We start from the raw sequence: 25,811 nt of genomic DNA on the forward strand, positions 1-25,811 counted from the left end.
CATGTGGGTGATTGCTGGCCATTGTGGCTGACGCCCATGCCTAACATTTCAAATAGCATGGCTTTCTTTCTTCCTCTTCTTTATCTCCCTCCTCTGGGCAGCTGGTGAGGGTCACAATTGGTCTGCTTTGGAGTTTTTTTTTAAACTTTAATAAAATTGTCCTCAAGTTTCTTTTGTGAGTCTGTTCTTCAATTCTTTGAATATGAAGACTAAGGAAAAACCGTAAGAGGAACTCTGACAACTCTAGTAGGATTCCCCAAATTTTCTGGGAACAACGTGAGCTCCAAAAGGGCTTTGAAGTTCTGTCTCTATGGCTTTTCTGGCTGCAGCCCACATGACTTTTCTCCTGGGCTGACTTTGCCTGTGGCCTGTGACATTCTATAGACATTCATATTCCTGGCATTTTGAACATCCTGGTATCTCTAGTGCATTTGGTATCTTTCCCATGGATGCATACATTATTCTCTCAGAGACTGCTGCAGGGAATCCTATCATATTACAAATTGTCTGACTTCTCAGGCTTTCTTTTAAAATTTGAGTAGGGGCTGGAGAGGTGGCTCCTGGTTAAGAGCACTTGCTGTTCTCCCAGAGGACCTGGTTTTGATTCTCAGCACCCATATGGTGGCTCATAACCATCTGTAACTCCAGTCCCAGGGGATTTGATACTCACTTTTGGCCTCTGAGATCACTTTTTTTCCATGTAATGCACAGATATACATACAGGCAAAAATCCCACACACATAAAAATAAATAAAATAAATAAATGTATTGTGGAAACCCTCTGTGACCCCCACACCTCATGCATTCTGTATGTCTGCAAAATCAGCATTGTGTGAAAGATAGAAGAAGGTTTGGTGCTAGTGTAAGCAGTAGTCAGACTGCAGCAGCTTCTGTGTCTGTGTGTAGATGGCTGAACATGGGAAGACACTTTCCTAGCCAGTCTGGGCAAGCAGGGAGCCCTGGATCTCTCTCTTTTTCACTTGAAAGCAGTCTTACAAACAGGTTTACACCTGTATAGTCTTTGCTTCCCTAATGGATGAAGTTCCATCATGGTCTAATCACCACTAGCTGAGGACCAAGCTTAAAACACGTGGGTCTTTTAGGTGGGCATTGCATATCCATACTAGAATGCATATCCTGTTATGTGATCTACAATGCACCAGACAGCCCCTAGCCACAAAGAATCACATGTTGCAAAATGTTAGTTGTTCCAAAATCAGGACATCCTGATCTCATGTAGATAACACCCTTTTGGTCCAAAGAAAGCACCTTGGGTTCTGTTTGCTCTTCTGGGTCAGATGTCTGTGTTCTTGTATATTAATGAAGAAGCAGAGGCTTAGCAAGCTTAAGAGTTACTTCCTCATTGCAATTTCCATTTGAAGTAGTGTTTCTCCAAAGTGATGAGTTCTAGAATGTTCCCCATATATATGGGCTTTATTAAGATGAAATCCACCTGTCATTTAATGATTTAACTTTTTTCCTTTTATTTTTTAATTAAAATTTCTTATTTATTTATTTAGTGTGTGTAGGTCAGAAAGACAACTTTTAGGAATCAGTTCTCTTTCTATCATGTGAATTCTGGGGATCGAACACATTGTCAGGCTTGGTGGCAAGCACCTTTACCAATTGAACCATCTTGCTGGCCCTAGTTAACTTTTGTGCAATATACAATTCAGTGTTATGGTATACAGTTGGCCCTTGAGCAACATGTGTTTGAACAGTATTTATTAAATAACATATTGATAATAGCTTTTAAAAAATAATTTATACACATATATATATCTATTACAAAAACAAATTTAGGTGACCATGGTGTCACATGAATATAATTCTAGCGTTAGGAAGGCTGGTTAGGAGGATCATGAGTTCAGGGCTAGCATGGGCTACATTGTGAGACTCTGTCTCAAAAAAAGCTTAAGGGCTAATTTCACCACATCATTTTTGGGGTCTTTTTCCATTTTCATGTATATGTGTATGTGTTATGCATGTGTTTGTGTATGCGTGTTCTTATTTGTGAGGGTGCACATGTGTGTGAGTGTGTCTGTAGGTGCTTGTAGGGAGAATCAAGGTTGATGTCGGGAATCTTTCTGGGTTGCTCTCTGGATTGCTTTCCCATTCTGTTCATCAAGATAGGCTCTCTTAATCAAACCCAGAGTTCACTGATATGGCAAGTCTTACCTTACCAGCTTGCTCTGGGGATCTCCTGCCTCCCTCTGAGGCTGGAATTACAGGTGGGCCACCACACCCATGCAGCATTTACTTGGGATCTGAATTCAGACCCTCATGCTTGCATGGCAATCACTCTCTGTGGAGGCATCTCTTCTTCACATCCCTACTGAGACTCATTTTTATTAAAAAACAGTTTTCTTATTGGGTCTAAACAGGTATCTCTCTGATGTGTAGCTGTTTCCTCTGAAGTAAAGCATTCTCTCCTGGAGGACAGAGGGAGACTCATAAAAGTCAGGAAGCCAGTTTAAAAGCTGCAGGAAGTTCCACACTTATGACTCAAGAAGTTCAAAAAGTTGTAAGATTCATAAGGCTCCTCCACAAGCTGATATAAACAGTAAGCAATTGGCAGGGCAACAGGAAACTCTTCTATGGTGGTACCTTCAGGTTGAGGGAAAGAGCTCAGGGATGCAGTTTTCATGAGCTATCATCCATGCTTAGGTGGGTTTTTCAGTAGCGCAGCTGGTCAAGAGTTACTCATGCTTCTATAAGTAAAGTCAATGAATGCACTGTTTCCAAACTGTACTTGAATGTCTTTGATCTGTCATTAGTGTTCTGTGTGGGTAAGTAGATATATGTTCCCACCTCCCCAGGACACTAACCCACCATGGTTTTAATTTAAATGACCTTGACCTTGCTGACAGGGAATGTTGAACACCCTCCTTCAGGCACAGAGAGCTGCTGAACTTTTTCCATTCTGGAGAGCTGCTCACAACTCAGCTTCCTTCTGCAGCATGGACCCATCACCCTGACCACAGAGACATACCACCTCATAAAGGACTGCCCTCTGGGGCTGAAGAGGCTCCATCCTGTCTGAGACCCTCTACTTGGTTGCTCAGGGCAAGAGGACTAGCCCAGGGCCTGGTAAAGCTTTGGGAACATCTATCTACAGATGCTGCCAGTGAGGCTCAAGGGGGTCATGGGCTATTTGCTTTTTGTACCCACCTGGGGTCTCTCTCCAAAACAGTGCCCTGAACACCATGGGAATAACTGCTCCTGGGCTTGCAAGTCCCCCAGGAGGCAGTCAGACCTGTTGTCGCCCTTCCTGTAGTCTGCAGATGATGCCCAGAGCTGTGACCTTGGATGCAGAGAGGCCAGAAAGCCTCAGGAGAAGGGGATAAAACTTTTAATGGCTCTGGGATTTAGTGGCTGTCCACCTCTACCACCTCAAGATCAATATTCTCCCCACAGCCTGCAAGCCTAGAGCTCCCAGTGTGGTCTTAGCCTGAGGTCCTTGATCAAGGGCAGTCTCCCAGATAAAAGCCCCCTTCACTGCTAGCCATTGCCCCATGTGGGGCTGTCCTGTCACTGGCTGTCTGGCCCCCAGCAGGCATGTGGCTGTGTACTCTCCTTCCTGTTCTCTTTGGCTGTCTCTCTGGGTCTGCTTTTTCTGTACCAAGATCCTGGCTGTTGCCAAGGCAGAGGCCCCGCTTTGACCGTCCTGGAGATGTAATAGTGGGGGGCAGCTTCTCCATCTTTCGTTTTTCTATTGGTAACCTGTCTGACTTCACTGCCCCACCATCTGGACTTGTGGCTTCAGGGTAAGTGCTGGATGTGGGATAGGATTCTCTGAAATCCCGAAGCAGCTTTATAAGCTTGTGTGAAGTCTTGGATAAGGGTTGATTCTCATAATCTGGGATAGATGGCCACCCCCTTTCTCTGTGTATACATGGAGCAGCTCTGGTGCTCTCCTTTTACATCACTTCTGTCTGTCTGTCTGTCTTGTTTGTACCAGACTGAAATACAGGCTGCTTATGTACTGGCTGTACTCCACAGGCCAGGGTGGGGAGGGGGGGATTCTTGATTCTTTTGTATATCCTTGGTTCTTAAAATAGTGTCTAGGTAGGTGTATTTGTTGAATGAATTCATGTGTAAATAATACATTTTCATCACTTATCAGCCCCATGATTCCTCTCTACTGTGTTCCTCTTCATTTCATTTTGATTTTTGAGACAGGATTTCTCTGCATAGCCCTGGCTGTCCTGGAACTCTTTCTGTAGACATGACTGGCCTCAACCTGGGAGATTCACCTGCCTCTACCTCTGGAGTGCTGGGATTATAGGTGTATATCGCTACCACCAGGTACTGTATTCTTTTAGCTTGTAGTTTTTTCTAAGAGTCTCATGTAGCCTCCAATTCACTAGGTAGTCACAGATGACCCTGAATTTCTGATCCTCCTGCCTCCACCTCCTGGGTGCTTGGGATTATAGGAGTGTACCACCATACTAAGTTTATGAGGTGCTGCAGATCAAACTTATGAATTGAGCCATAAACACCCCCACTTTTCCCATTTTTGTCCAAGCCTTTTCAACATACTGTTGCACGCAGTAGTTCCAACACAGCCTTTTTGGTTGTTTTTTAAATGTTTGTATTTAACTTTATTTCTTTTTAATTGGCTGAGTATTATGGGGCATATGACTGTACTCCTAGCACTCAGGAAGCCGAGGCAGTAACATTGATAGTTTCAAACAAGATTGGAGTACAGAATGAGACTTGAGTCAAAAAATAGTTAAGAGTGTTTTGTAAAGTAACTACAATCATTTTGTATTCGGCTACAAATGCAAGAGATTTTCACTTCTGCGTTTTCACATTTAAAAATCACTTTAAATGACAAGTTTTTTGAGACAATATCTCTTTGTGCTCCAACTGGCCTGGAACTCCTTGTGTAGTTCAGGCTAGCCCCAAACATGGGATTATAGGTATGAGCCACCCCACTGGCTTGCTTTTTCTTTTTTTTTGACACAGGGTCTTGCTCTGTAGACGTGGCTATTGTAAACTCACTATCTTCCTGCCTCCCCAACCTGAGTGTTGGAATCGAAAGTGTGTGCCACTATACCTGGATCCCATATTATTTTTTAAGCCAATGAGTGATAATTGTATGTATGCATTGGATGCAAAGCTGTATTTTAATAAATGTATACATTATAGAATGATTAATCAAGTTCACCAACAAACCCATCACTTTATATACTTATTTTTTGGTGATGTGAATGTTTAAAATCTAACATGGGAGTTGGAGACTGGAGAATTGGAAAGTAAAGGTCTTAGAGTCTGGGAAAATGCCTGAGGTGGTGAAGTGTCTGCTGTGTGATCATGAAGACCTGAGTTTGATTCCCAGCACCCAGGTGAAAGCCGAGCATGTTGAACATCTGTAACCCTGGTTAGGAAGAGTGAGACAGGCAGATCCCTAAAGGTCGATGGCCGGCCAGCTTATCTGAATGGATGAGGTCCAGGTTCAGTGAGATAACCTGTCTCACAAAATAAGATGAAGAGGGACCAGTCAGATGGCTCATGGGGTAAAGCACTCAGCATGCAAGCCTGATGGATAACCTGAATTTGATTCTTCCCTGGAACCCACATAAAGTTGGAAGGAGAGAATTGACTCACTAATTTGTTCCATGACTTCCATGTGTTGTAGCATGTGTGGGTCTACAGACACACAACGTACACATATGAACACATAACATTGTGCAGGCCTAGTGCAGACACCTTCAGCTGCCATATCACGTCTGCAATGTCTGAATCATGTTCTGAACCAGCATTGCACATCTCTTCTCCCCAACCTTTGGCTCTTAGGTTCAGCACTTCTGAAATAGATGTTAGTTGTGAGAAATTGTAACCAACCGTACTATGCAATAGATTTTTTTCTCTGTTTCCTCAAGACAGGGTCTTTTATGTAGTTCTGGTTCCTGGGTCTGGCTATGTAATCCATGCTGGTCTCCAACTCACCAAGATCCACCTGCCTCTGCCTCCTGAGTGCCTCCTAAGTGCCAGGACCCAGCTTATTTAATACATCTTCACTTATCCCTCCTGTCTTCTGAAACTGTCTCTTCTGATTACTGTCTCCACATTCCCTCTGACTCCCCTTTATGTATTCTGACCTGTGCTCCTCTGCACATCTGTGTGAAAGTATTTGTGGAGATGTAGGTTTTACATGTATCCTTTGAGTCACCGTGTTTATTCCTGTTCCATTTACCCCATCATGAGTGATGAATGTGGGCTTCTCTTTCCCTCAGCGTTTCCAACTGGGGCTACTGGGTGGCCCAGAGTTTCGTCTTTGCCATTGAGGAGATTAATAGGAGTGCTCACTTGTTGCCCAATGTGACCCTGAGCTTCTCTATTCGAAACTCTGGGGACACAGTGCATGGAGCCCTCCATGAGACAATGAGCTTTCTCACGAGGCAGCAGGAGCCCATCCCCAACTACACATGCCAGCATGGCTCTCCTCAGGCTGCCTTGGTTGGGGACACGAGGTCATCCCTGTCTGTGTCCATGGCCAGACTTCTGGGACTGTACAAGTTTCCCCAGGTGAGTTGCTCAAGCCTTCTTCCTTCCTGAATGTAGTGCAATCCCTTACTGATGATAGTGAAAATGATGGTGATGGTCACAGTAGTGAGCAGCTCTACTGTGCAATCCCTTACTGATGATAGTGAAAATGATGGTGATGGTCACAGTAGTGAGCAGCTCTACTGTGGAGCCAGTCTCTCTGTAAATATTCTCCATGTCCAACACGGTTCTCCTACATGTATAGAGTTTAGAGAGAACTATCATCCTCCTGCATTGAGGAGGAAACTGCATTTTTTATTAAATATATATATTTTAAACATTTTAGTGGTTTGAAAGAAAATGGCTCCAAACGGAATGCCACTATTAAGATGTAGCTTTGTTGGAGTAGGTGTGGCCTTGTTGGAGGAAGTGTGTCACTGTGGAGGTGGGCTTTGATGTCTTCTATGTTCAAGTTACTGCTAGTGTGGACAGTGCACTTTCTGTTGCATGTGGATCCAGATGCAGAATTCTCAGCTCCTATTCCAGCAACATGTATGCCTACATTCTGCCATGTCCTGGCGTGATGATTATGGACTAAACCTCCGAAGGTGTAAGCCACCCAGTAAAATATTTTCCTTTATAGGAGTTGCCATGGTCATGGTGTCTCTTCACAGTAATAGAAGCCCTAACTAAGACAAAGATTTACTTATTTTTTTAATGTGTATTAGTATTTTGCTTTCATGTATAAATGTATGCACATGTGTGCCTGGTGCCCATGGAAGTCAGAAGAGGGCACTGGATTCCCTTGAAGTTGAGTTACAGACTGCCATGAGGGTGCTAGGTCTTCTGAAAGTGCAGCAATACTGTTAACCACTGAGCCATTTCTCTAGCTTATTAGTTATTATTATTATTATTATTATTATTATTATTATTATTTTTTTTTTTTGTGTGTGTGTGCCACAGTGCCCATGTGGAGATCTGAAAACAACTTTTCTTCTCTTCTTCTATCATGTAGGTTCCGGGTATTAAGCTTAGGTTTCCAGGCTTGGTGGCAAACACCTTAACCTGAGGAGACATTTTTCCAGCTCTCTCACACCCACACAAAGCCCCCCAAACCAAAAACAAGCAAAGGGACAAAAGCAAAAAACTCCACCCTAAACAACTTATCAGTAAAGCTTGCCTAGCTGTAGATACTAGAACTGGGATTTGAGTTTAGGCAATTGGGCTCATGCCACTTGCTCCCATCTACCCCCTAGATGTTCCCTGTAGCCCAGCCATCAATGTCATTCCCACAATGGAGACCGTATCTGACAAACATCTCTTCAGTTCATAGTTTTAAGAGGAAACTTGAGGACAATTTCTCCATTTAAGGTGAACAATTCAGTGATTTTTATCTAAGCATGATTACCACAGTTGATTTGAGAGTATTTTCATCTTCCTGAGAAAAGAGCCACCCCTCTCAACCCATTGGCTACAACATCCCATGATTCCTACTCTGAAGCAAACTCTAATCTACTTTCTGTCTCTGTGGATTTGGCTTTTCTGGTCATTTCACATGACTAGACTCCCACTATGTGTGTATATCCAGACTGGCCTCTTTCACTGAGCATGCCTTCAAGGCTCATTCATGTTGTAGCATGTGCCAGCATGCATTTCACTCCTTATCAACATTTATAATCTTTGTATGCAAAGACCGGGTTTTGCTTTATCCATTTATCAGTTCATATACCTTCGATTATGAAGTACACTCATGTGTTTGAAGACTTAACCCCCCCTCCCCTGGCCGTGGGCTTGTGTTAGAAGGTTATGCAACCTTTAGGAGCTTGGCCAGTGGAGATGGGCCTTAGGGTTAAATATGGTCTCACTTTCTGTATGTTCCCTGCTTCCTGTTCCACAAAGAATGAGGATTCCCAGGTCCATATCTACCTCCATGGCACCATCTGCTGCTGTGTGTACACCGCCACATGGATTGTACTTTTTCAAACTGTGAGCCTAAAGCTTCCTCACTAAAGTTGCTTCTTGTCAGTTATTTCTCTCACACCAATGAGCAATCACTACTAGAGCTGGTTCCTCTTTGGGGCTCTCATGTGTGCTGTTTCTATGAATATTTGAGTATAGTTTTTTTTTTAATGTCCATATAATTTTGGTTATCATAGGAATGTAGATAAAATTGCTGGGTCAAATGGCAATTCTGTTGAACTATTTAATCAATCACTAAACTGTTAATTAGCTTTTCCTTGCTATGACAGACATACCTGAGATGCAGAAACAGCCTAAGAGAGGAAAAATTTATTCTGGCTTAGTTTCTGAAGCTTCACACTTTGTGATCTGATGCCATTGTTTCTGGGCCTGTGGTAATCCAGAGCTTCATGGCAGAAGTGTGTAGTAGGACAGACACCCCAATGGTCAGGAAGCAGAGAGACATAGTGTGTGGGAGACACACTACATCCACCTGGACACAGCTCCAGAGATCTGGTTCCTCCCACCTACTTTCCATGGGGTCTATAAAATGCCACCACTATGACTCCATTAAAGGACTAACCATTGATCAGGACAGAGCCCTCAGGATCCAGTCACTTCCTAGAAGCCCATCTGCTGGAAACCAAGTCCCCACATGTGAATCTTCTGGTAACATATTAGATTCAAACCATAATAGTCACTTCAAGAACTGGGATGTGGCTCTGTTGCTAGAGCACTTGTCTAGCACACACAAGGCCCTGGTTCTAAACTCTAGTGTTCCTGTAATATAGCAGTCAGGAGGTGGAACAGGAGGATCCAGTGTGCCATGTTATCCTTAGCTATATAGTGAGATTGAGGTTAGCCTTGGCTAGTTGAAACCCCTTCTCAATATATATATATATATTTATATATATAATATATATATAATATATATATGTGTGTAAATATAGACACATACACACATGTATATATACATACACACAAATGTATATATACACACATGTATATATACATACATACATACACAAATGTATATGTATATTCATGCCTCACATTAACATAAGTATTGTATGAAGATTCTGATTTAAATCCATTTGCTTTTTGCTATGAAGTCTCTAAATTTGAGTAAATTCCAGTCTCTTTGAATGTCTCACATTTGTTAATTTTTTTTTTGAGATGGGCTTTCCTCTGTCCTTTGAAACTGGATGGTGTAATCCACAGAATTTTATTCAAAGACTTATCTATCACCACTTTCCTCACTAAAGTGCTTCTGAACTTGAGATTTCTGTAAAGTTTGTAATTTTGTTTCTTGAGACACAGATTCTTACCCTGAAGACCTAGGTGGCTTAGAACTCACTATGTAGAACAGACTGGCCTTGAAATTGCAGATACATTCTCATGCCTCAGCCTCCCAAATGTTACATTACAGGTATGTTTCACTATGCCCCTCTGTAAGGCAGGATTATTTGTTTCTTTGAAATTCTGGCATATTTAATGTTTGTGTATATATTTCCATGAGTGTATGCTTCTCTGTGTGTGTGCCAGTGTATGAACCTTTTCATAGGTGTGGGGGCTACCTGGTGGCCTCCTTCATCATTCTCCACCTATCACCCCCCATTTTTAAAAACTAGGCCATTCTCTTTTTATTTAAAAAATTTCCATAAAATGTGTTTTAATCATATTCTTTCCCCTCTCCCAATTACTCCCAGACCTTCCCACTTCCCTACCCACCCAACTTCATGATGCATACTCTCTCTCTTTCTCTCCCTCCCTCTTAGTCTTTCACTCTGTCCCTCTCTCTTACCCCATCCCTCTCCCCTTCTCCCTCTCTGTCTCTCCCTCTCAAAAACAATGAAAACACAAACAAAAATTAATGACAAAACCCAGCAAATCAAAAAGAACCAAAATTCCCCCACAAAACAAACACAAACAAACAAACAAACAAACAAACCTGAAGTCTATTTTCCGTTGGTAACTACTTCTAGGCATGGGTCCTATGCTGCAATGTAGTTGTTATATCCAGTGAGATGCCATTTTAGAAAGCTAAATCCCTTTCCCAGTAGGTATCAATTGCAAATAGTTTCTTGGTTAGCAGTGGGACTTTGATTTCCACCTCCCTTTCTCAGAGCTGGGACTTTGTCTGGTTTGAGCCTATTGAGATCCTGTGCCTGCTGTCACAGTCTCTGAGTTCATATGTGCATCAGTTCTGTTTTGTCTGGAAGATGCTGCATCCTTGGAGTCATTCATCACTTCTTCTGCTTTTATAATCTGTCCACCTCTTCTTCCACATGGATCCCTGAGCCTTGAGGGGAGGGACTTGATGAAGACATCCCATTTATGACTGATTACTCCAAAGACTTTCACTCTCTGCATATTGTTCAGTTGTGGATCTCTGTTAATTACCAAGAAAGAAGATGCTTCTCTAATGAGGTTTGAGCAAGGCACTGATCTGTGAATGTAGCAATATGTCATTGGGAGTCATTGTATTGCTATGTTTCTTTAGCAGAATAATAATAGTAGATTTTCTCCCAGGTCCTATGACTTGTCTAGTCTCAAGTTATTGGCCACTTTAATGTCAGGTTGGATTCTATCTCATGGAATGGGCCTCAAATCCAATAAAAAAGTAGTTGGTTACTTCCCTAACATTCTTGCCACTATTGCACCAGTATATCTTATAGGCAGGTTGCTGTTGTTGGACACAGGGTTTGTAGCTGGGTGGTAGTGTTGATTACTTTCACCTCCAGTAATGTGGAGTGCTTTGCAGAGCCACAAACGCTAGTCAGTAGGGGGTAAAGCTTCTGGGTGGGCTCCAGCTCGATTTCTCCAGTGTTTGATGACATAAGTAAGCAGTATGTTCAGCAATAGAGCCTTACCATCAGGTTGTGGAGAATAAACAATGGTCTTAGGAATAGTCTATGATGTTTAGGAGATTCTGTGGGACCTCTTTGGCCAAATACTCAACAAGATGTAGCTCATTCCTGGCACTGGAAGGTTTTTAAAAACTAATTAATTAATTAATTAATTAATTATTTTTACATTCTGACTGCAGCCATCCCTCCTTCCTCTTCCCCTCCTCCCTCCTCTCTTCTCTCCTCTGTCCCCTCAGTCCACTACTCCTTTGTAATCAGTCAGAAAGGAGCAGGCCTCCCATGTGCTTCAGCAAAGCATGACATATCAAGATGCCTTAAGACCAAGCACCTCTCCCTGTATTCAGGCTTGGCCAGGCAATCCAGCATGAGGAATAGGTTCCCAAGAGCCAGCCAAAGCACTTGCTCCCTCTGCTCCCATTGCCAGGAGTCCCACATATAGACCAAACTACACAATTGTCACATATATGCAGAGGGCCTAGTTGGGTCCCATGCAGGCTCCCTGGTTATTGGTTCAGACTTTGTGAGTTCCCATGAGCCAGGCTAGTGGTTTCTGTGGGTTTTCCCCACAGAAATGTTTTCCCGCAATGTTCCTGACCCCTCTTTCCTACAGTCCCTCTTCCCTCTCCTCAGCAGGACTCCCCAGCCCACTGTTTGGCTGTGGGTCTCTGAATCTGCCTCCGTCAGTCACTGGATGAAGGCTCTTCGATGACAATTGGGGTAGTCACCAATCTAATCACAGGGGATGGTCAGTTCAGGCTGTGCATCCACTGCTGCTAGGAGTCTTAGCTGGGGCCACCTTATAGAGTCGTGCAAGTTTCCCTTGCCTCAGGCTTCTACTTGACTCCATAAGGCCCCCATTTCCATGTCATCTCTCTCAGCACTGTCCCCCTCCACCCACCCCACAACCCAACCCCTCAAGTTCCCAAGCCGACCCATCCCCAGTCCATCTAGGAGATCTCCTCTATTTCCCCTTCTCACAGAGATCCATGCATCTCGCCTTGGGCTCTCCTTGTTACCTAGCATCTCTGGGTCTGTGGATTGTAGCATGGTTATCTTTTACTTTACACTTAAGGTCCACTTATGAGTGAGTATCATGTTTGTTTTTCTGGGCCTGCTATCCCCCCTTTTTAACTTTTATTTTTCTCCCATACGTTATATCCTGACTGTAGCTCCCTCTCCCTTCACTCCTCCCAGTCTCCCCGCACCTCCCACCTCCCTGAGATCAACTCCTCCTTTGTTTCCCTTTAAAAAAAGAAAGAAAGAGCAGATATCCTCCCAGGGATATTCAGTGAACATGGCCTAACATGATATAATAAGACTGGGCACAAACCTTCATATCATGGCTGGATGAGGTAATGTAGGTAGAAAAAGGTTCCCAAGTATAGGCAAAAGTCAGAGACACTCCCACTCCCATTGTTGGGAATCCCACAAGAACATCAAACTATACAACTGTAAGGTATATGCAGAGAAGCTATCTCAGACACATACAGGGTCTACATTTGTTGCTTCAGTCTTTGTGAGCTCCTATGAGCCCTGCTTAGTTGATTCAATGGCCTGTTGTTCTCATGGTGCTCTTGACCCCTCTGGTTCCTACAATCTTTCTTCCTCCTCTTCTGCTGGGTTCCCCTTGCTCTGACTAGTGTGTGGCTGTGAGTCTCTGCATAAGCTGCTATCAGTTGCTAGATAACAAGCTTCTGATGATAATTGGGCTAGGCACTGATATATGACTATAGCAGAATATCATTAGGAATCATTTCATTGATTTTTTTGCCAGTTGTGTTTGATTCTGTCCTGGGTCTCTGGGCTGTTCTGCCTCTGGTTCCTGGCCATACAGGCAATGTGACTCTCTCTCTCTCAGTGTGGGTCACTAGAAGGACCAGTCATGGGTTGGCCACTCCAATAAGTTCTGTGCTACCATTGCCCCAGCACATCTTGCAGGCAGTGCAGAGTGTACGTTGAAGGTTTTATGACTAGGTTGATGTCCTAGTCCCATTGCCAAGAGCCTTGTTTGGTTATAGAAGATGGCCAGTTTGGGCTCTGTATCCCCCATTACTAGGAGACTTTGCTAGGAAAAACAAAAAACTCAGGATACCTAAAACAATCCTGTTAAATAAAAGAACATCAGGAGGTATCAACACCTCTGATTTCAAGCTGTACTACAGAGCTATAGTAATAATAACCTCATGGCATAAAACCAGACAGGTTAATTAATGGAATCTAATTGAAGACATAGATGTAAGTCTACACACCTATGGACACCTGATTTTTGATAAAGAAACCAGAAATATACAATGGTAAAAAGAACCCATCTTCAACAAACTGTGCTGGTGTAACTGGATGTTAGCATGTAGAAGAATGCAAATTGATCCATATCTATTACCCTGCACAAAACTCAAGTACAAGCTGGGCATCAGTGGTGCACAACTTTAATTCCAGCACTCGGGAGGCAGAGTCAGGTGAATCTCAATGAGTTCGAGGTCAGCCTGGTCTACGGAGCGAGATCCAGGATAGGCACCAAAACTACACAGAGAAACCCTGTCTTGAAAAATCAAAACAACAACAACAACAACACAAAAACAAAACCCCCAAACAAAACAAAACAAAACAAAAAACCCTCAAGTACAAGTGGATTAAAGACCTCAACATGAAAACAAAATACACTGAACCTAGTAGAAGAGAAAGAGGGGAATAGTCTTGAATGCATAGTCTTGGCACAGGAGATAACTTCCTGAACAGAACACCAATAGCATAGGCACTAAGAACAACTATCTGTAAATGGGACCCCATGAAACTGAGAAGCTTCTGTAAGGCTAAGGACACTATCAATAGAAAAACTGGCAGACTGCAGAATGGGAAAATATTTCCACCAACCCCACATCCAACAGAGGCCTAATATCCAAAATATATAAATACCCAATTAAAAATGGGGTAGAGATTGAAACAGAATATTTTCAACAGAGGAACCTTAAGTGGCTGAAAAACACTTAAAGAAATGTTCAACAACCTTACTCATCAAGAAATGCGAATCAAAACTATTTTGAGATTCTATCTTACACCTGTCAGAATGGCTAAGCTCAATAACAAAAGTGACAGCTCATGCTGGTGAGGATGTGGAAAAAGGGGAATACCCCACCACTGCTGGTGGGAGTGCAAACTTGTATAGCCATTTTGGAAATCAATATGGCAGTTTCTTACAAAATTGTGAATTGATCTCCTCAAGTCCCAGCTATAACCCTCATGGGCATATACCCAAAGGATGCCCCATCATACCACAAGGATACTTATTCAACTATATTAATAGCAGCATTATTTGTAATAGCCAGAGACTGGAAACAATGTAGATGTCCAACAACTGAAGAATAGATGCAGAAAATGTGATACGTTACATGATGGAGTATTACTCAGTTGTTGAAAACAATGTCATCATGAAATTTGCAGGCAAATGGATGAAACTGGAAAAAAATCTTTCTGAGTGAGGAAACCCAGACCCACAAAGACAAACATGGTATGTACTCACAAGTGGTCATTAGCTGTTAAGTAAAGGATAATCATGCTACAATCCACAGACCCAGAGAAGCTAAGCAACAAGGAAGGCTCAACGGGGGATGTACGGATCTTCCTGGAAGAGGATATGGAATAGATTTTTCAGGTGGACTGGGGATAGGTGGGGACAGGAACAAGAGGAATCAGTCCTTTCTTGAAAATTCTTCATGTTTTATATTTAAATATACATTTATGTGTATTTGAATATGTCTGTGTAGGAGGAAGCCTGAAGAGGGTATCAGATTTCCTTGAGCTGGAGCTACAGGCAGATGTAAGCTGTTTGATGTGGGTGCTGGGAATTGAACATGGGTCCTCTGCAAGAACAACAAGGGCTCTAAACTGCTGAGCCATGTCTCTATCCCTCTCCTTCCCACATTTAAACCAGATCATCAGCCCATGCTTAAGACTATATCTCATCCACTCTTCTATCCTGGATCTTCCTTGACAGGTCAGTTATTCATCCTCACTACCCAGCCTCAGTGACAAGATCCAGTTCCCATCTTTCCTGCAGACCCTGACTAGTGACCTCACATCCTCCCTTGCAGTGACTCAGCTGATAATTCACTTTCAGTGGTCCTGGGTGATCATTTTGGCCCATGATGATGACTTTGGGCAGCAGGCCAGCTCTCTGGCCACTCAGGAGCTGAGCACAGCTGATGTGTGCATTGAGGTCATCCTCCATGTTCCTTCCCATGAGTCCCTGGGGAAAATTAAAGAGATTGTCCAGAAGATGCAAAAATCTACAGCCAGGGTTGTTCTGGTTTTCCTAAGCAATGCAAATTTCCAGCTCATCCTGTATGGCTTACTGGATGTCCCTGTCTCAGGCCAGGTCTGGGTTAGCAAGGACACTCTGCACATGGCTCTTGCCCTGACCATTCCAGGCATTTCCCAGGTATTGCATAGCACATTTGGCCTTCTGTATCACAGCAGCAGGGCAACTGGCTTCCCTGAGTTCCTTGCTCACCTGTGGCCCAGCCAGACCCCAGAAGACATGTTCATAAAGAAGTTCTGGGAGTTCACCTTTGGTTGTACATGGCCCCACCAGAGCAGCACAATGACAGATGGTGTCCAGTTGTGCTCAGGGAATGAGAGTCTGAAAAACGAGCAGTGTCCTTTTGCAGAAGTGAGTAAAATTGATGCTGCTTACACAGCTGTCTACAGCATTGCTCATGCCCTGCAAGACATGATAACCCATGGGCACCAGCATGGGAAAGTTACAGACTCTCAGGACTTCCAGCCCTGGCAGGTGAGAGAGGCATGTGTGGAGTGGGTGATTCAGGTATGTTTGGGGAAGAGGACATTGGTTCCAACTAAGCTATAGAAGTGAAGCTGACTGCATGCTTCAGCAAGGATGCCTCATACTTGCCACTGAGAGGCATCTTAGAAGGAACAGTGGACAAGGATTCCATGCTATGTGTGTGATCTCAGATGAGTTCTGTCCATGTGGCTTGCCTAACTTAGCAAATACAGGATGCCTAGTAAAATTAGTATTTCACATAACAGTAAATAGATTTTTTTAGCGTCACAAATTTAAGCTTTGATAAACAGTTGATGACTTTTAGTATAGGCATGCTGCAAATCAGAATTTCAAACAGATATCCAATGCCATTTATTTGTTTTTCATTTTTTGGTATATGGTACATGTGTGTGGGCACATGTATGTGAGCTTGGAGACACATGTGGTGGGGAGCACACTCATGTGTACAACATGTGGGAAGGTCTGAGGATGATGAGGATTCATCTTTCAATCCTCTTCTATTTTGTTTTGGGGCAGGGTCTTTCACTCAATCCCAGAACTTGTTGATGTGTGTAGTCTTGCTAGCCAGCTTGGTCTGGGCATGTCCTGCCTCCACCTTCTGAGGATGTAAGTAGAGATTGGCTGCTACATCCACCTGACATTTACATGGGTTCTGGGGATTTAAAGTCTGATTCTCAAGCATTTATGACCAGTGCTTTAATCATGAAGCGATCTCCCAAGTCCTTACTTATTATTGTGTTTTAAAATATTAGTGATCAATTCATATACATATATAGTGCATTTTGGTATTCTTGGCACAAGTCTGTCTGTCCATCCATCCATCCATCATCTATCTATCTATCTATCTATCTATCTATCTATCTATCTATCTATCTATCTATCTAATCTTCTCAAATCCATTCAAGGTAGCATATGCCCAGATCTGTAAGGGACCCCTCTGTAAACCAATTGTTTCATGGTGAGATTATCAGTGGTGGACAAGGAACAGGTACATTTTCACTCAAATGACCCGAGTCTCTACTGTGTGCCTGGTGAAGGTACCTGTGGTTGTAACCAGATAGACAGTAATGGAAGTTGACTTTTTGTCTGAGAGTGACAGATTAAAAATTACAAGAGGCCAGACTTTCTTGGTCATGCCTGTCATTTGGGCAGGTTGGGGCCATAGAATCCTGAAGTCAAGGCCAATCTGCACTACAATGCAAGATCCTGTCACAAAATTAAAATATGTGTTGAGATATCTGTGTGTATTTTATGAAGATGTAAAGTAGATGAAGGAGTGAGGAATGAGTAAAGGAGGGAAATGAAAAGCTGGAAGAGTTCTCTTTGTGTGGAAATATGTGAGTTCCAGACTAGAGGATGAGAAGTCTCACCATGGCTAGAAGTGCTATAGCATTGCAGATGGCAGGGTCAGCATGTGTCAAGACCCTATAATGAAGACAAATAGAAGAGCAACATGAGTGGGACTGATGAATAATAGGAGACTGGTTGGAGTGAATGGGTGGTCTAGGTAGGCTGGGGAAGTCTGTGGAAGTCCTGCTAGGATTTGGAGTCTACTGAGTGTGATGGGAAGACTGAGGACAGTAGTGCACAGCCAAATGAGACCCTGGAGCAGGAACCACACTGTCATGTTTTTGGGTTTAATTTTAAGGCTGTTGCACATGTACATACACACACACACACAGAGTATCAGGTTTAAAATTATCTGGATTAATTATTATGAATTATTATTTATTAAAACTAGAATGTTTTTGTTAGTCTGAAAATATCACAGGTTCTTGATCTCTGTTATGCCTAATGGGTCCAGTCCTTGGATGAAGTGGCACTCAATCACTTCAGAGACCATTGGCATGTGGTAATTTGGATAAAAACACCTGACTGGTTCTTGCCAAGGTACAATGTCTCCTTTCTGTTTTCAGCTGCTTCATACTCTTAGGAAGGTGCACTTCAAGAATCCTGATGGAAGTATATTATGTTTGATGCCAATGGAGATTTGGTAACAAAATTTGACATTTTCCAAGGGCAGAAGACCCCTGAGGGTGTATTCCCTTTGGTCCATGTAGGCATGATAGACCCTCAAGTCTCTCCGGAGAGCAAAATGAAGTTCCATTTGATGGAGGATGTTCATGTGAGTTGCTTGAATGCAGAGATGACTCTTGTCTGAGTGTGTTAAAGTGACAGGGGAAAATCCAAGTCCAGGATTCCTTATCTCCATTTGTGCATGAAGTAGATGTAGCCCTAAATTGGGCCAGTCAGGTATAGCTGGCTATGCTGTTTACCTCCTAAGAGATCTTTCTCTTGATGGTCTTGATTCACCAGCAAAAATGAAAATATAAAAGCTGGGATCAGGAGATGGCTCAGTGGTTAAAGTATTTTGTATGCAAGTACAAGAACCAGACTTTGGATCTCCAGAACACTTGTACATGATGAGTGGGCAGTGTGGCCCACCTGTAATTTCAGTCTTGGAAGGTGGAGACAAAGAGATGCATAAAGCTAACTGGCTAGTAAGACTAGCCATATCAGTAAACTCTGGGTTTTACTTTGAGCCTCTGCCTCAAGGAGCATAGTGAAAAAGCAGTTGAGGATGATTCCCAACTTTAACCTTGGGCCTCCACATGTACTTGTCCATACATGAACATGATCCCTCATGAATGTACAAGTGGAAAACAAATATTTGTACCATACGCACACATAAACATGGAGAAAGAAAAGAACATACTAGACTCACTAATAGAATGAGAATCTGCAGCTTGTATTCACTTGGGATATTTTCATTGTCTGTGTTCGGGACCTGATCTGAGAGGTGGACGATACTGATCCACTAAGTCAAACACTTTCCCATAGTCTATCTGGGACGTGGACTCAACAGACACTTAGTTTATCTGCTGTGTTAGCTTCTTTTCCCCACTATGAGCAATACCTGATAAACAGTTCAAAGAGAGGAAAGGTTTTTATTGCCTCCTGGTTTGAGAGCTCCAAGTTCAGACGTATCCTTTGCTTTGGGTGTGTGTGGTTGAGGCAGTATGTCATACATGGCAGCAGGCATGTGTGGTGGAAGAGGTTGCTCAATTCATGGGTGCCAGGAAGTAGGGAGGTGGGGAACTAGATAGATTAGATAGGTAAACAAGTTACATCTTACCTGTGCATACTCTCTGTGACCCACTTCTGCCATCTAGGTCCTACTTCCATTTCCACCATCTACAATAAATCATCAAGTTATGAGTCCAATGAAAAAATAATCCGTTCATTAGGTGAGAGGCATCAAGATCCAATCATTCTTCAACAACCTACCATCTAGTAACTTGTGCTCCAACTCATGAGACTTTGGGAAATATTTGAGATTCAAACACTGACATTTATTAACACAATTAGAAGCAGTGTTGAGATAGATATGTCTATGTGTGGAGTGTGGAACATAGAAATGCCCCAGATCCCTGTCCGGTGCCAGTGAAGAAAGAGTCCCCTCCTATGCAGCTTTATCTAACTTAGTTCTGGTGGCATCTCCAGTCAATGGTGGCCTTAAGGTTTTCCACATGAGAATGAGATTCCCATTTTTGGATTTCTCAAGCATAAAGGACACATGCTATGTGTTCCAAGGACTTCTTTGAAGAACCTTTCAATGGCCTTGATCATGGGAGGGTTTTCTGCTGTCTTCTGTTGTGGCAGCGATGTCAGCATGCCACACTCCCATTTCATAATCCTTGCGTGGAGGTAGAACTCCACTAAGAAAAACTGAGTCATCCTTGGCAGGTCCAAGGTAAAGGAGAGGATGATTAAGTGTGGTGTGAAAATATGTGTGTGTGTGTGTGTGTGTGTGTGTGTGTGTGTGTGTGTGTGTGTGTGTTGAGGGAGTCAGTACCTGTAATTTTTCTCTTATTGAAGCTAGTTGATACTTTATTATTAGATTTTTAAGTGAAACACATCAGAGCAGTCAAACTGTAAATCTCAACAACTTCACAGAGGTAGATGGAGAAAAGTAAGAGAGATCATCATGTCTTCTGAGTTAGGCATGGAGGCCAGCAGGCAGGCAGCCACAAGGCTGCTGGAAGCTTCAGTTAAAGAAATAGAAAGCCAAGAGCATCAAGGAAAGCGTGTCTAGGATATGGAGAGTATCTAAAAGAAAGAAAGAGTTAAAAATATGGAAAAAGAAAAAATCCTCTTTTCTGAGTATTTGAGTTGAGCAGGCTGACTTGACAGTACTTCATGGCAGCACTTCTATAATGTCTGCCGATACAATGCTACTTCAAGTTTTATTTTGCATGTTTTCTAGCATGTATATTTGTGTAGTATATGCATGCTGGTGCCTGGGGAGGCTATAAGAGGGCATTGGAACCCCTGGAACTGGAGTTACAGTGTGAACTGATATATGGATGCTGGGAACTGAACCCTGCTCCTCTGGAAGAGCAGACTGTACTCTGAACCACTGAGCCTTCTCTCCTGCCCCCATGCATTCTATAGTTGATGTAGGAGCCCCAGAGACTGGGAAAGAAAACACATCACAATATTTAGCTATGTTTTTGAATCCCTTAGTGATGCAAGCCAGATGTAGCCCTTCCTATATTTCATTCAAAGGTACATCTCCAATCTGGCATCTGCTAGGATAGACAGGTTTTCTGAAAGGCATCTCATCTAGTGGGCTGTGAGGAAACTGTTCTGTTTTGGTTCTCAGGCTGAGGTCAAGCATCTGTATTCATGGAGAGTCCCTGGTGACACTATGCTCACTGTTACTAGGTGCCCAGCTCTGTCTGCAGTGAAAGCTGCCTTCCAGGGTTCAGCCAAGTGCCCAGGCTGGGAGCCCCCCACTGCTGTTTTGATTGCAGTCCCTGCCCTGAGGGACAGTTTGCAGACCAAAGAGGTAAGGGCACGTGGAGCTGGAATCTGAGGGTCAAGAGGGCACTGTGAGCCTCCTGTATTTGCCCATTGTCTTTGTTACTGTTCTACTGCTGTGAAGAGACACCATGACCAAGGCAGCTTCTAAAAGAAAAGCATTTAACTGGGGGCTTCCTTAGAGTATCAAAGGGTAAGTCCATGACCATCATGGCAGGAAACATGGCATGAGGCAGGCAGCCATGGTGCTTCAGCAGTAGCTTAGATCTTACCTTCTGATCTACAGGTACCAGGCAGGCTCAGAGGTGGAGGGTGGGCCTGGTGTGGTAGTTTGAACTTTCAAAAGCCACCCCCCCATAGACACCCCTCATCCAACAATGCTACACCTACCAATCCATCCCAACAGTCCACCAACTAGGAACCAAACATTCAAATATATGAGATGGTGTGTAGGCTATTCTAAGTCAAACCTCCACACCCATCCACTGAGGGATATGTGGGTATTACACAGTCTTTGCTTTCCTGTGGAACACCAGCCAGAATTTTAGACTTACAGTTGGTCTCAAGTAAATGCTTTATTGAGACAGACAAGTGTATGGATCATAATTGGAGTGCATAATGAATTCTCCTCTAGAAAACACTGTACATACTTTGCCCCTGATCAAGAAAGATAGCATATGCTACTTAGACAAGATTCTAATGGTTCTGTAATCAGAACCCTGGCTTTTGCTGACACTGATGAATTTCACTGGCTCTTGAAACCTTTTGTACGTGGAATTGCATGGTAGATGTTCTTTTGTGATTTCTTTCCTCCTCTGTATTAGTGGGATTCATTCTAGAAGTTGAATGGCAGCAGACCACCACATCCCACACTGTTTGAGCTTCAGAACATATTCCTTTACCATTCTGAAAGCTGGAAATATAAAGCAAGTTGACTTTAGGGTTGGTTCGGTATGTGGTCTCACTCCTGCCCTGGCAGAGTCATCTCCTAAGTGTGTGTTTTCATTTTGTCTTATTTGTGTGTGTGTGTCTTGCTTTTTTTTTTTTTTTTGGCTTGTTTGGTTTATAAACACTGTCTCATCATGCAGCTCTGGCTGATTTTTAACTCCTCATGTTGACCAGTCTGCCCACAAACTGATAGAAATCTACCGGCCTCTGCTCCTCAAGTGCTGAGATTAAAGTCATGCGCTGCCAGCCCCAGCCTCAACTCCCCTTTCTTATTAGGATAGTAGCCCTGTTGGAATAAGGGTCTAGCCTGGTGACCTCATTTAAACTTTATTACATCGTCTCCAGTTTACTCATGACAAAATATATCCCATTTTGAGGTGCTTAGGGACAGGACTTGAACAAATGAAATTTGTGGGCACAGCTAAGGCTAAAACATTTGTTAATATGATCAGTTACTGATACTCTTAGAAAGAAATGAACCATTAAAAACTCACAGAGGAGACAGGTTGTACTGGCACATTCCTATAATCTCAGCACTCAGGAGACAGAGACAGGAGGAACTTTGGTGATTTTGGTCTGCCAGTATAGTAAACTCAGTGATGTCCAGGTTCAGTGAGAGATCCTGTCTTAAAACCTAAGGTGAAAAGGGGGCTGAGGAGGTGCCTCAACAGTTAGGAACACCCACATGGTGGTTCACAACCAAGTGTACCTCCAGATTCAGGAGAACTGATGCCATCTTCTGAGTTCTGCAGGCACCAGGCATGCACATGATTTCCATACATAGGTATAGACAAAAGAGTCAACAAGTAAAATAAAATAAGGAATTACAAACAATGAGCTGCAGAGTCTGGTGAAATGGTTCATCAGTTAAAGTATTCACTGTCAACCCTGACAGCGTAAGTTCAGTTCCTGGGACCCACATGGAGGAAGATGAGCTCCAAATTCCTGACAGTTGTACTGACCTCCACTTGCACACCTTGGCATGTCTGAGCCCATGCAAACATGCACGCAAACAATAAACAAATAAGTTAGATTAGAAAAATAAGGAAGGGGAAGTGGTTGAGCAATAACATCTGATGATAATGTCTGGTCTTGACAAGTGTGTGCATCCACTTACATACATTTGTGCACACCCAAACCTGCACATACACAAACTCACACAAATTAGGGATAGTGGTGCAGGCCTGTAATCATAGCACTTGAGAGGATGTGGAAGGAGGCTTAGGAGTTGAAGGTCATCCTCTGCTACTCAACAAGTTCAAGGCCAGCCTGAGTTACATGAGACACTGTTTGAAGACAGAAACAAAACTCCTCACAAAAAGATACAGACTGTGCAGGGTTTTCCTTTGTGTCTCTGCCTCTAATACCAGACATTCCAGCCCTGGACACCAGGAATAATTCAAAATACATGACTTGATGGAAAGGCTGTAAGAGCAGTTAGTGCTTGGGACGCCTTCCTTCAGAGCTGGTGTAGTTCATTTGGTGTTGTAGAAATGGTGTCTGTGTGTCTCCCATAGACATGAAGAGCTGTCTTCTGTGCCCCAAGGAGCAGTACTCGAGCCACACGAGAGACCGCTGCCTGCCCAGGACAGAGATCTTCCTGGCCTTTGAGGAACCTCTGGGCTTCATGCTGGCTTTGGTGGCACTCTTCCTGGCTGGTCTGGCTGTCCTGGTTCTGGGAGTGTTCCTGAAGCACAGAGACAGCCCTGTGGTCAGGGCGAACAACAGAAGTCTCAGCTACTTACTCCTGCTCTCTCTTTGCCTCTGTGCCCTGTGTGCCTTGCTGTTCCTTGGGCGACCCAGTGTCTCGACATGCCTCCTCCGTCAGACCACCTTTGCTGTGGTGTTCACAGTGGCTGTGTCCTCTGTTCTGGCCAAGACTCACACAGTGGTCCTGGCCTTCAGGGTCACCAGGCCAGGGGACAGGATCCGGGTATGCCTGAGCCCTGGGGCTTCCACCTCAGTGGTCCTTATTGCTTCCTTCATGCAGGTTGTTCTTTGTGGGGTCTGGCTGGCCACCTCTCCACCATTTCCAGACAGGGATATGGTCTCAGAGCCCCAGCCATTGTCATCCAGTGCCAGGAGGGTTCTGGCACCATCTTCTTCTGTGTGCTGGGCTACTTGGGTTTTCTGGCAGCAGGTACCTTCTCTGTGGCTTTTCTGGCCAGGGGCCTGCCAGATGTCTTCAATGAGACTAAGTTCCTGACCTTCAGCATGCTGCTCTTCTGCAGTGTCTGGACAGCCTTCCTGCCCCTGTACCACAGTGCCCGGGGCAAGTCCACTGTGGCTGTAGAGATCTTTTCCATCCTGGCCTCCACTGCTGGCCTTCTGGGTGGCATCTTCCTCCCCAAGTGCTACATCATCTTGCTGAAACCAGAGAGGAACACTGCTGCCTGGCTAAGGCAAGGCCACCAGGCACAGCAGGAGAGGCAGAGTGAGATGCTCCAGAGAAGGTGTGTCCCCAGATCCATGCCATAAACCTTTATTACCTGTTTCTCGGGAAAGTCATCAGGACCAGCCATGTGATTTTGTCTCATTGTTTTTGTGGAGATCAAAAGGTATTTAAAAGACACATCATGATTAAAATGAGATACTTTTAACAAAACACTCATGAATATCACTTGATAGTAGGACCACATAGATGGTTATTTATTATTCTCTATGTATTGCTAAAATTTATCACAATTGAGATAGTTAGAAAGGGGAGCTGACAAGATGGCTCAATGGTAAGAAGCACTTACCATTAAACTTGGCAACCTGGGTTTGATACAGAGGATCCAGATGTTGGAAGAAGAGAGGTGACATTACTAACTTGTTGTGTTATCTCTGCTTGCTAATGGAAGCACCTCCTATTGGCATAGCACCTCCTATTTGCATACAAACAAAATATAAACGTAAATTGTGAAAAGGGTAATGAAATGATGATGATCTCAAGTGTTGCTGAGGGTGTGAGGAGTTGACAGGCTGATCATTGATCTCTCCTTTTAGTTTTGAGATCATCAGTAGTGGGGATTGAGCCTTTCACTTGCAGTTACTGCACAGACTTACCATGTGATTTAGCAATCTCACTAATATATATATATATATATATATATATATATATATATATATATATATATAACCCAAGAAAAATAAAAACATATCGGCAAAGACTGTAAATGAATCTTCAGAGAAACATTATTTAGGCACTAAAAGTTGAAACACTCAAAATATTTATCAGTTTATGAATGTTTGGTATGACTTACTCATTCCTAGGATGTTATTTGGCAATAAGAAAAATAATTATATAGAAGAAATAGAATACTGCTTAATATGTGGTTCAATACTGAGAATTTTATACTGAGTTAAGGAAGCTAGATAAAGAAAATAATATATTTTAATATTTCAATCTATGAAGAAGCAAACCAGAAAGACATATTTTAAAATAGTGTTTTTTTGAGGTTTGTGGAGGGGACATTGGAAGTGAGGAGTATAGATTAAAGGGTGCAGTATTTCTTTCTGGGATGATGAAGGTCTGAAATTTATTTGGTGGGGCTGTAGAATTGGCTCAGTGGTTCAGAGCTCTCACTCCTCCTCCAGAGGCCTCAGTTTGGTTGCCAGAACATACGTCAGGCAGCTCACAGCCACCTGTAATGCCAGCTCCAGTGGATCCAACACCCTGGTCTCTGTGTGCACCTGCACTGATGTGCTCATACTACACCCCATGCTTAATTAAAAAATGACTTGGTAATGGTTGTAAGACTCCACCAATATGCTAAACATCACTAAATTGTCATCTCCTTTTATTTATTTATTTGGGACCAGCTTTTCCCACATCAACCAGGCTGACTTCAAACTTGTAGCAATTCTCCTGCTTCAGTGTCCTGAGTGTTGGGATTTTAGATATATTCCCACACCTGGATAGTTGCATAAAGTAA

General features: G+C 43.2%; 1 protein-coding gene across 1 annotated transcript; it reads left to right on the top strand.

The window, feature by feature from the left end:
* Nucleotides 1-3,558: 3,558 nt before the first annotated feature.
* Nucleotides 3,559-24,910, top strand: LOC131904205 (vomeronasal type-2 receptor 26-like). The gene is given in 9 exon segments (XM_059255223.1): nt 3,559-3,767; nt 6,243-6,534; nt 15,313-16,110; nt 18,039-18,081; nt 18,084-18,247; nt 20,851-20,974; nt 23,412-23,954; nt 23,957-24,347; nt 24,883-24,910. Coding segments are annotated over 9 exon segments (2,592 nt in total).
* The last annotated feature ends 901 nt before the right edge of the window (nt 24,911-25,811 follow it).

The sequence above is a fragment of the Peromyscus eremicus genome, chromosome 1 (genome assembly GCF_949786415.1).
Source record: "Peromyscus eremicus chromosome 1, PerEre_H2_v1, whole genome shotgun sequence".
NCBI classification, from domain to species: domain Eukaryota; kingdom Metazoa; phylum Chordata; class Mammalia; order Rodentia; family Cricetidae; genus Peromyscus; species Peromyscus eremicus.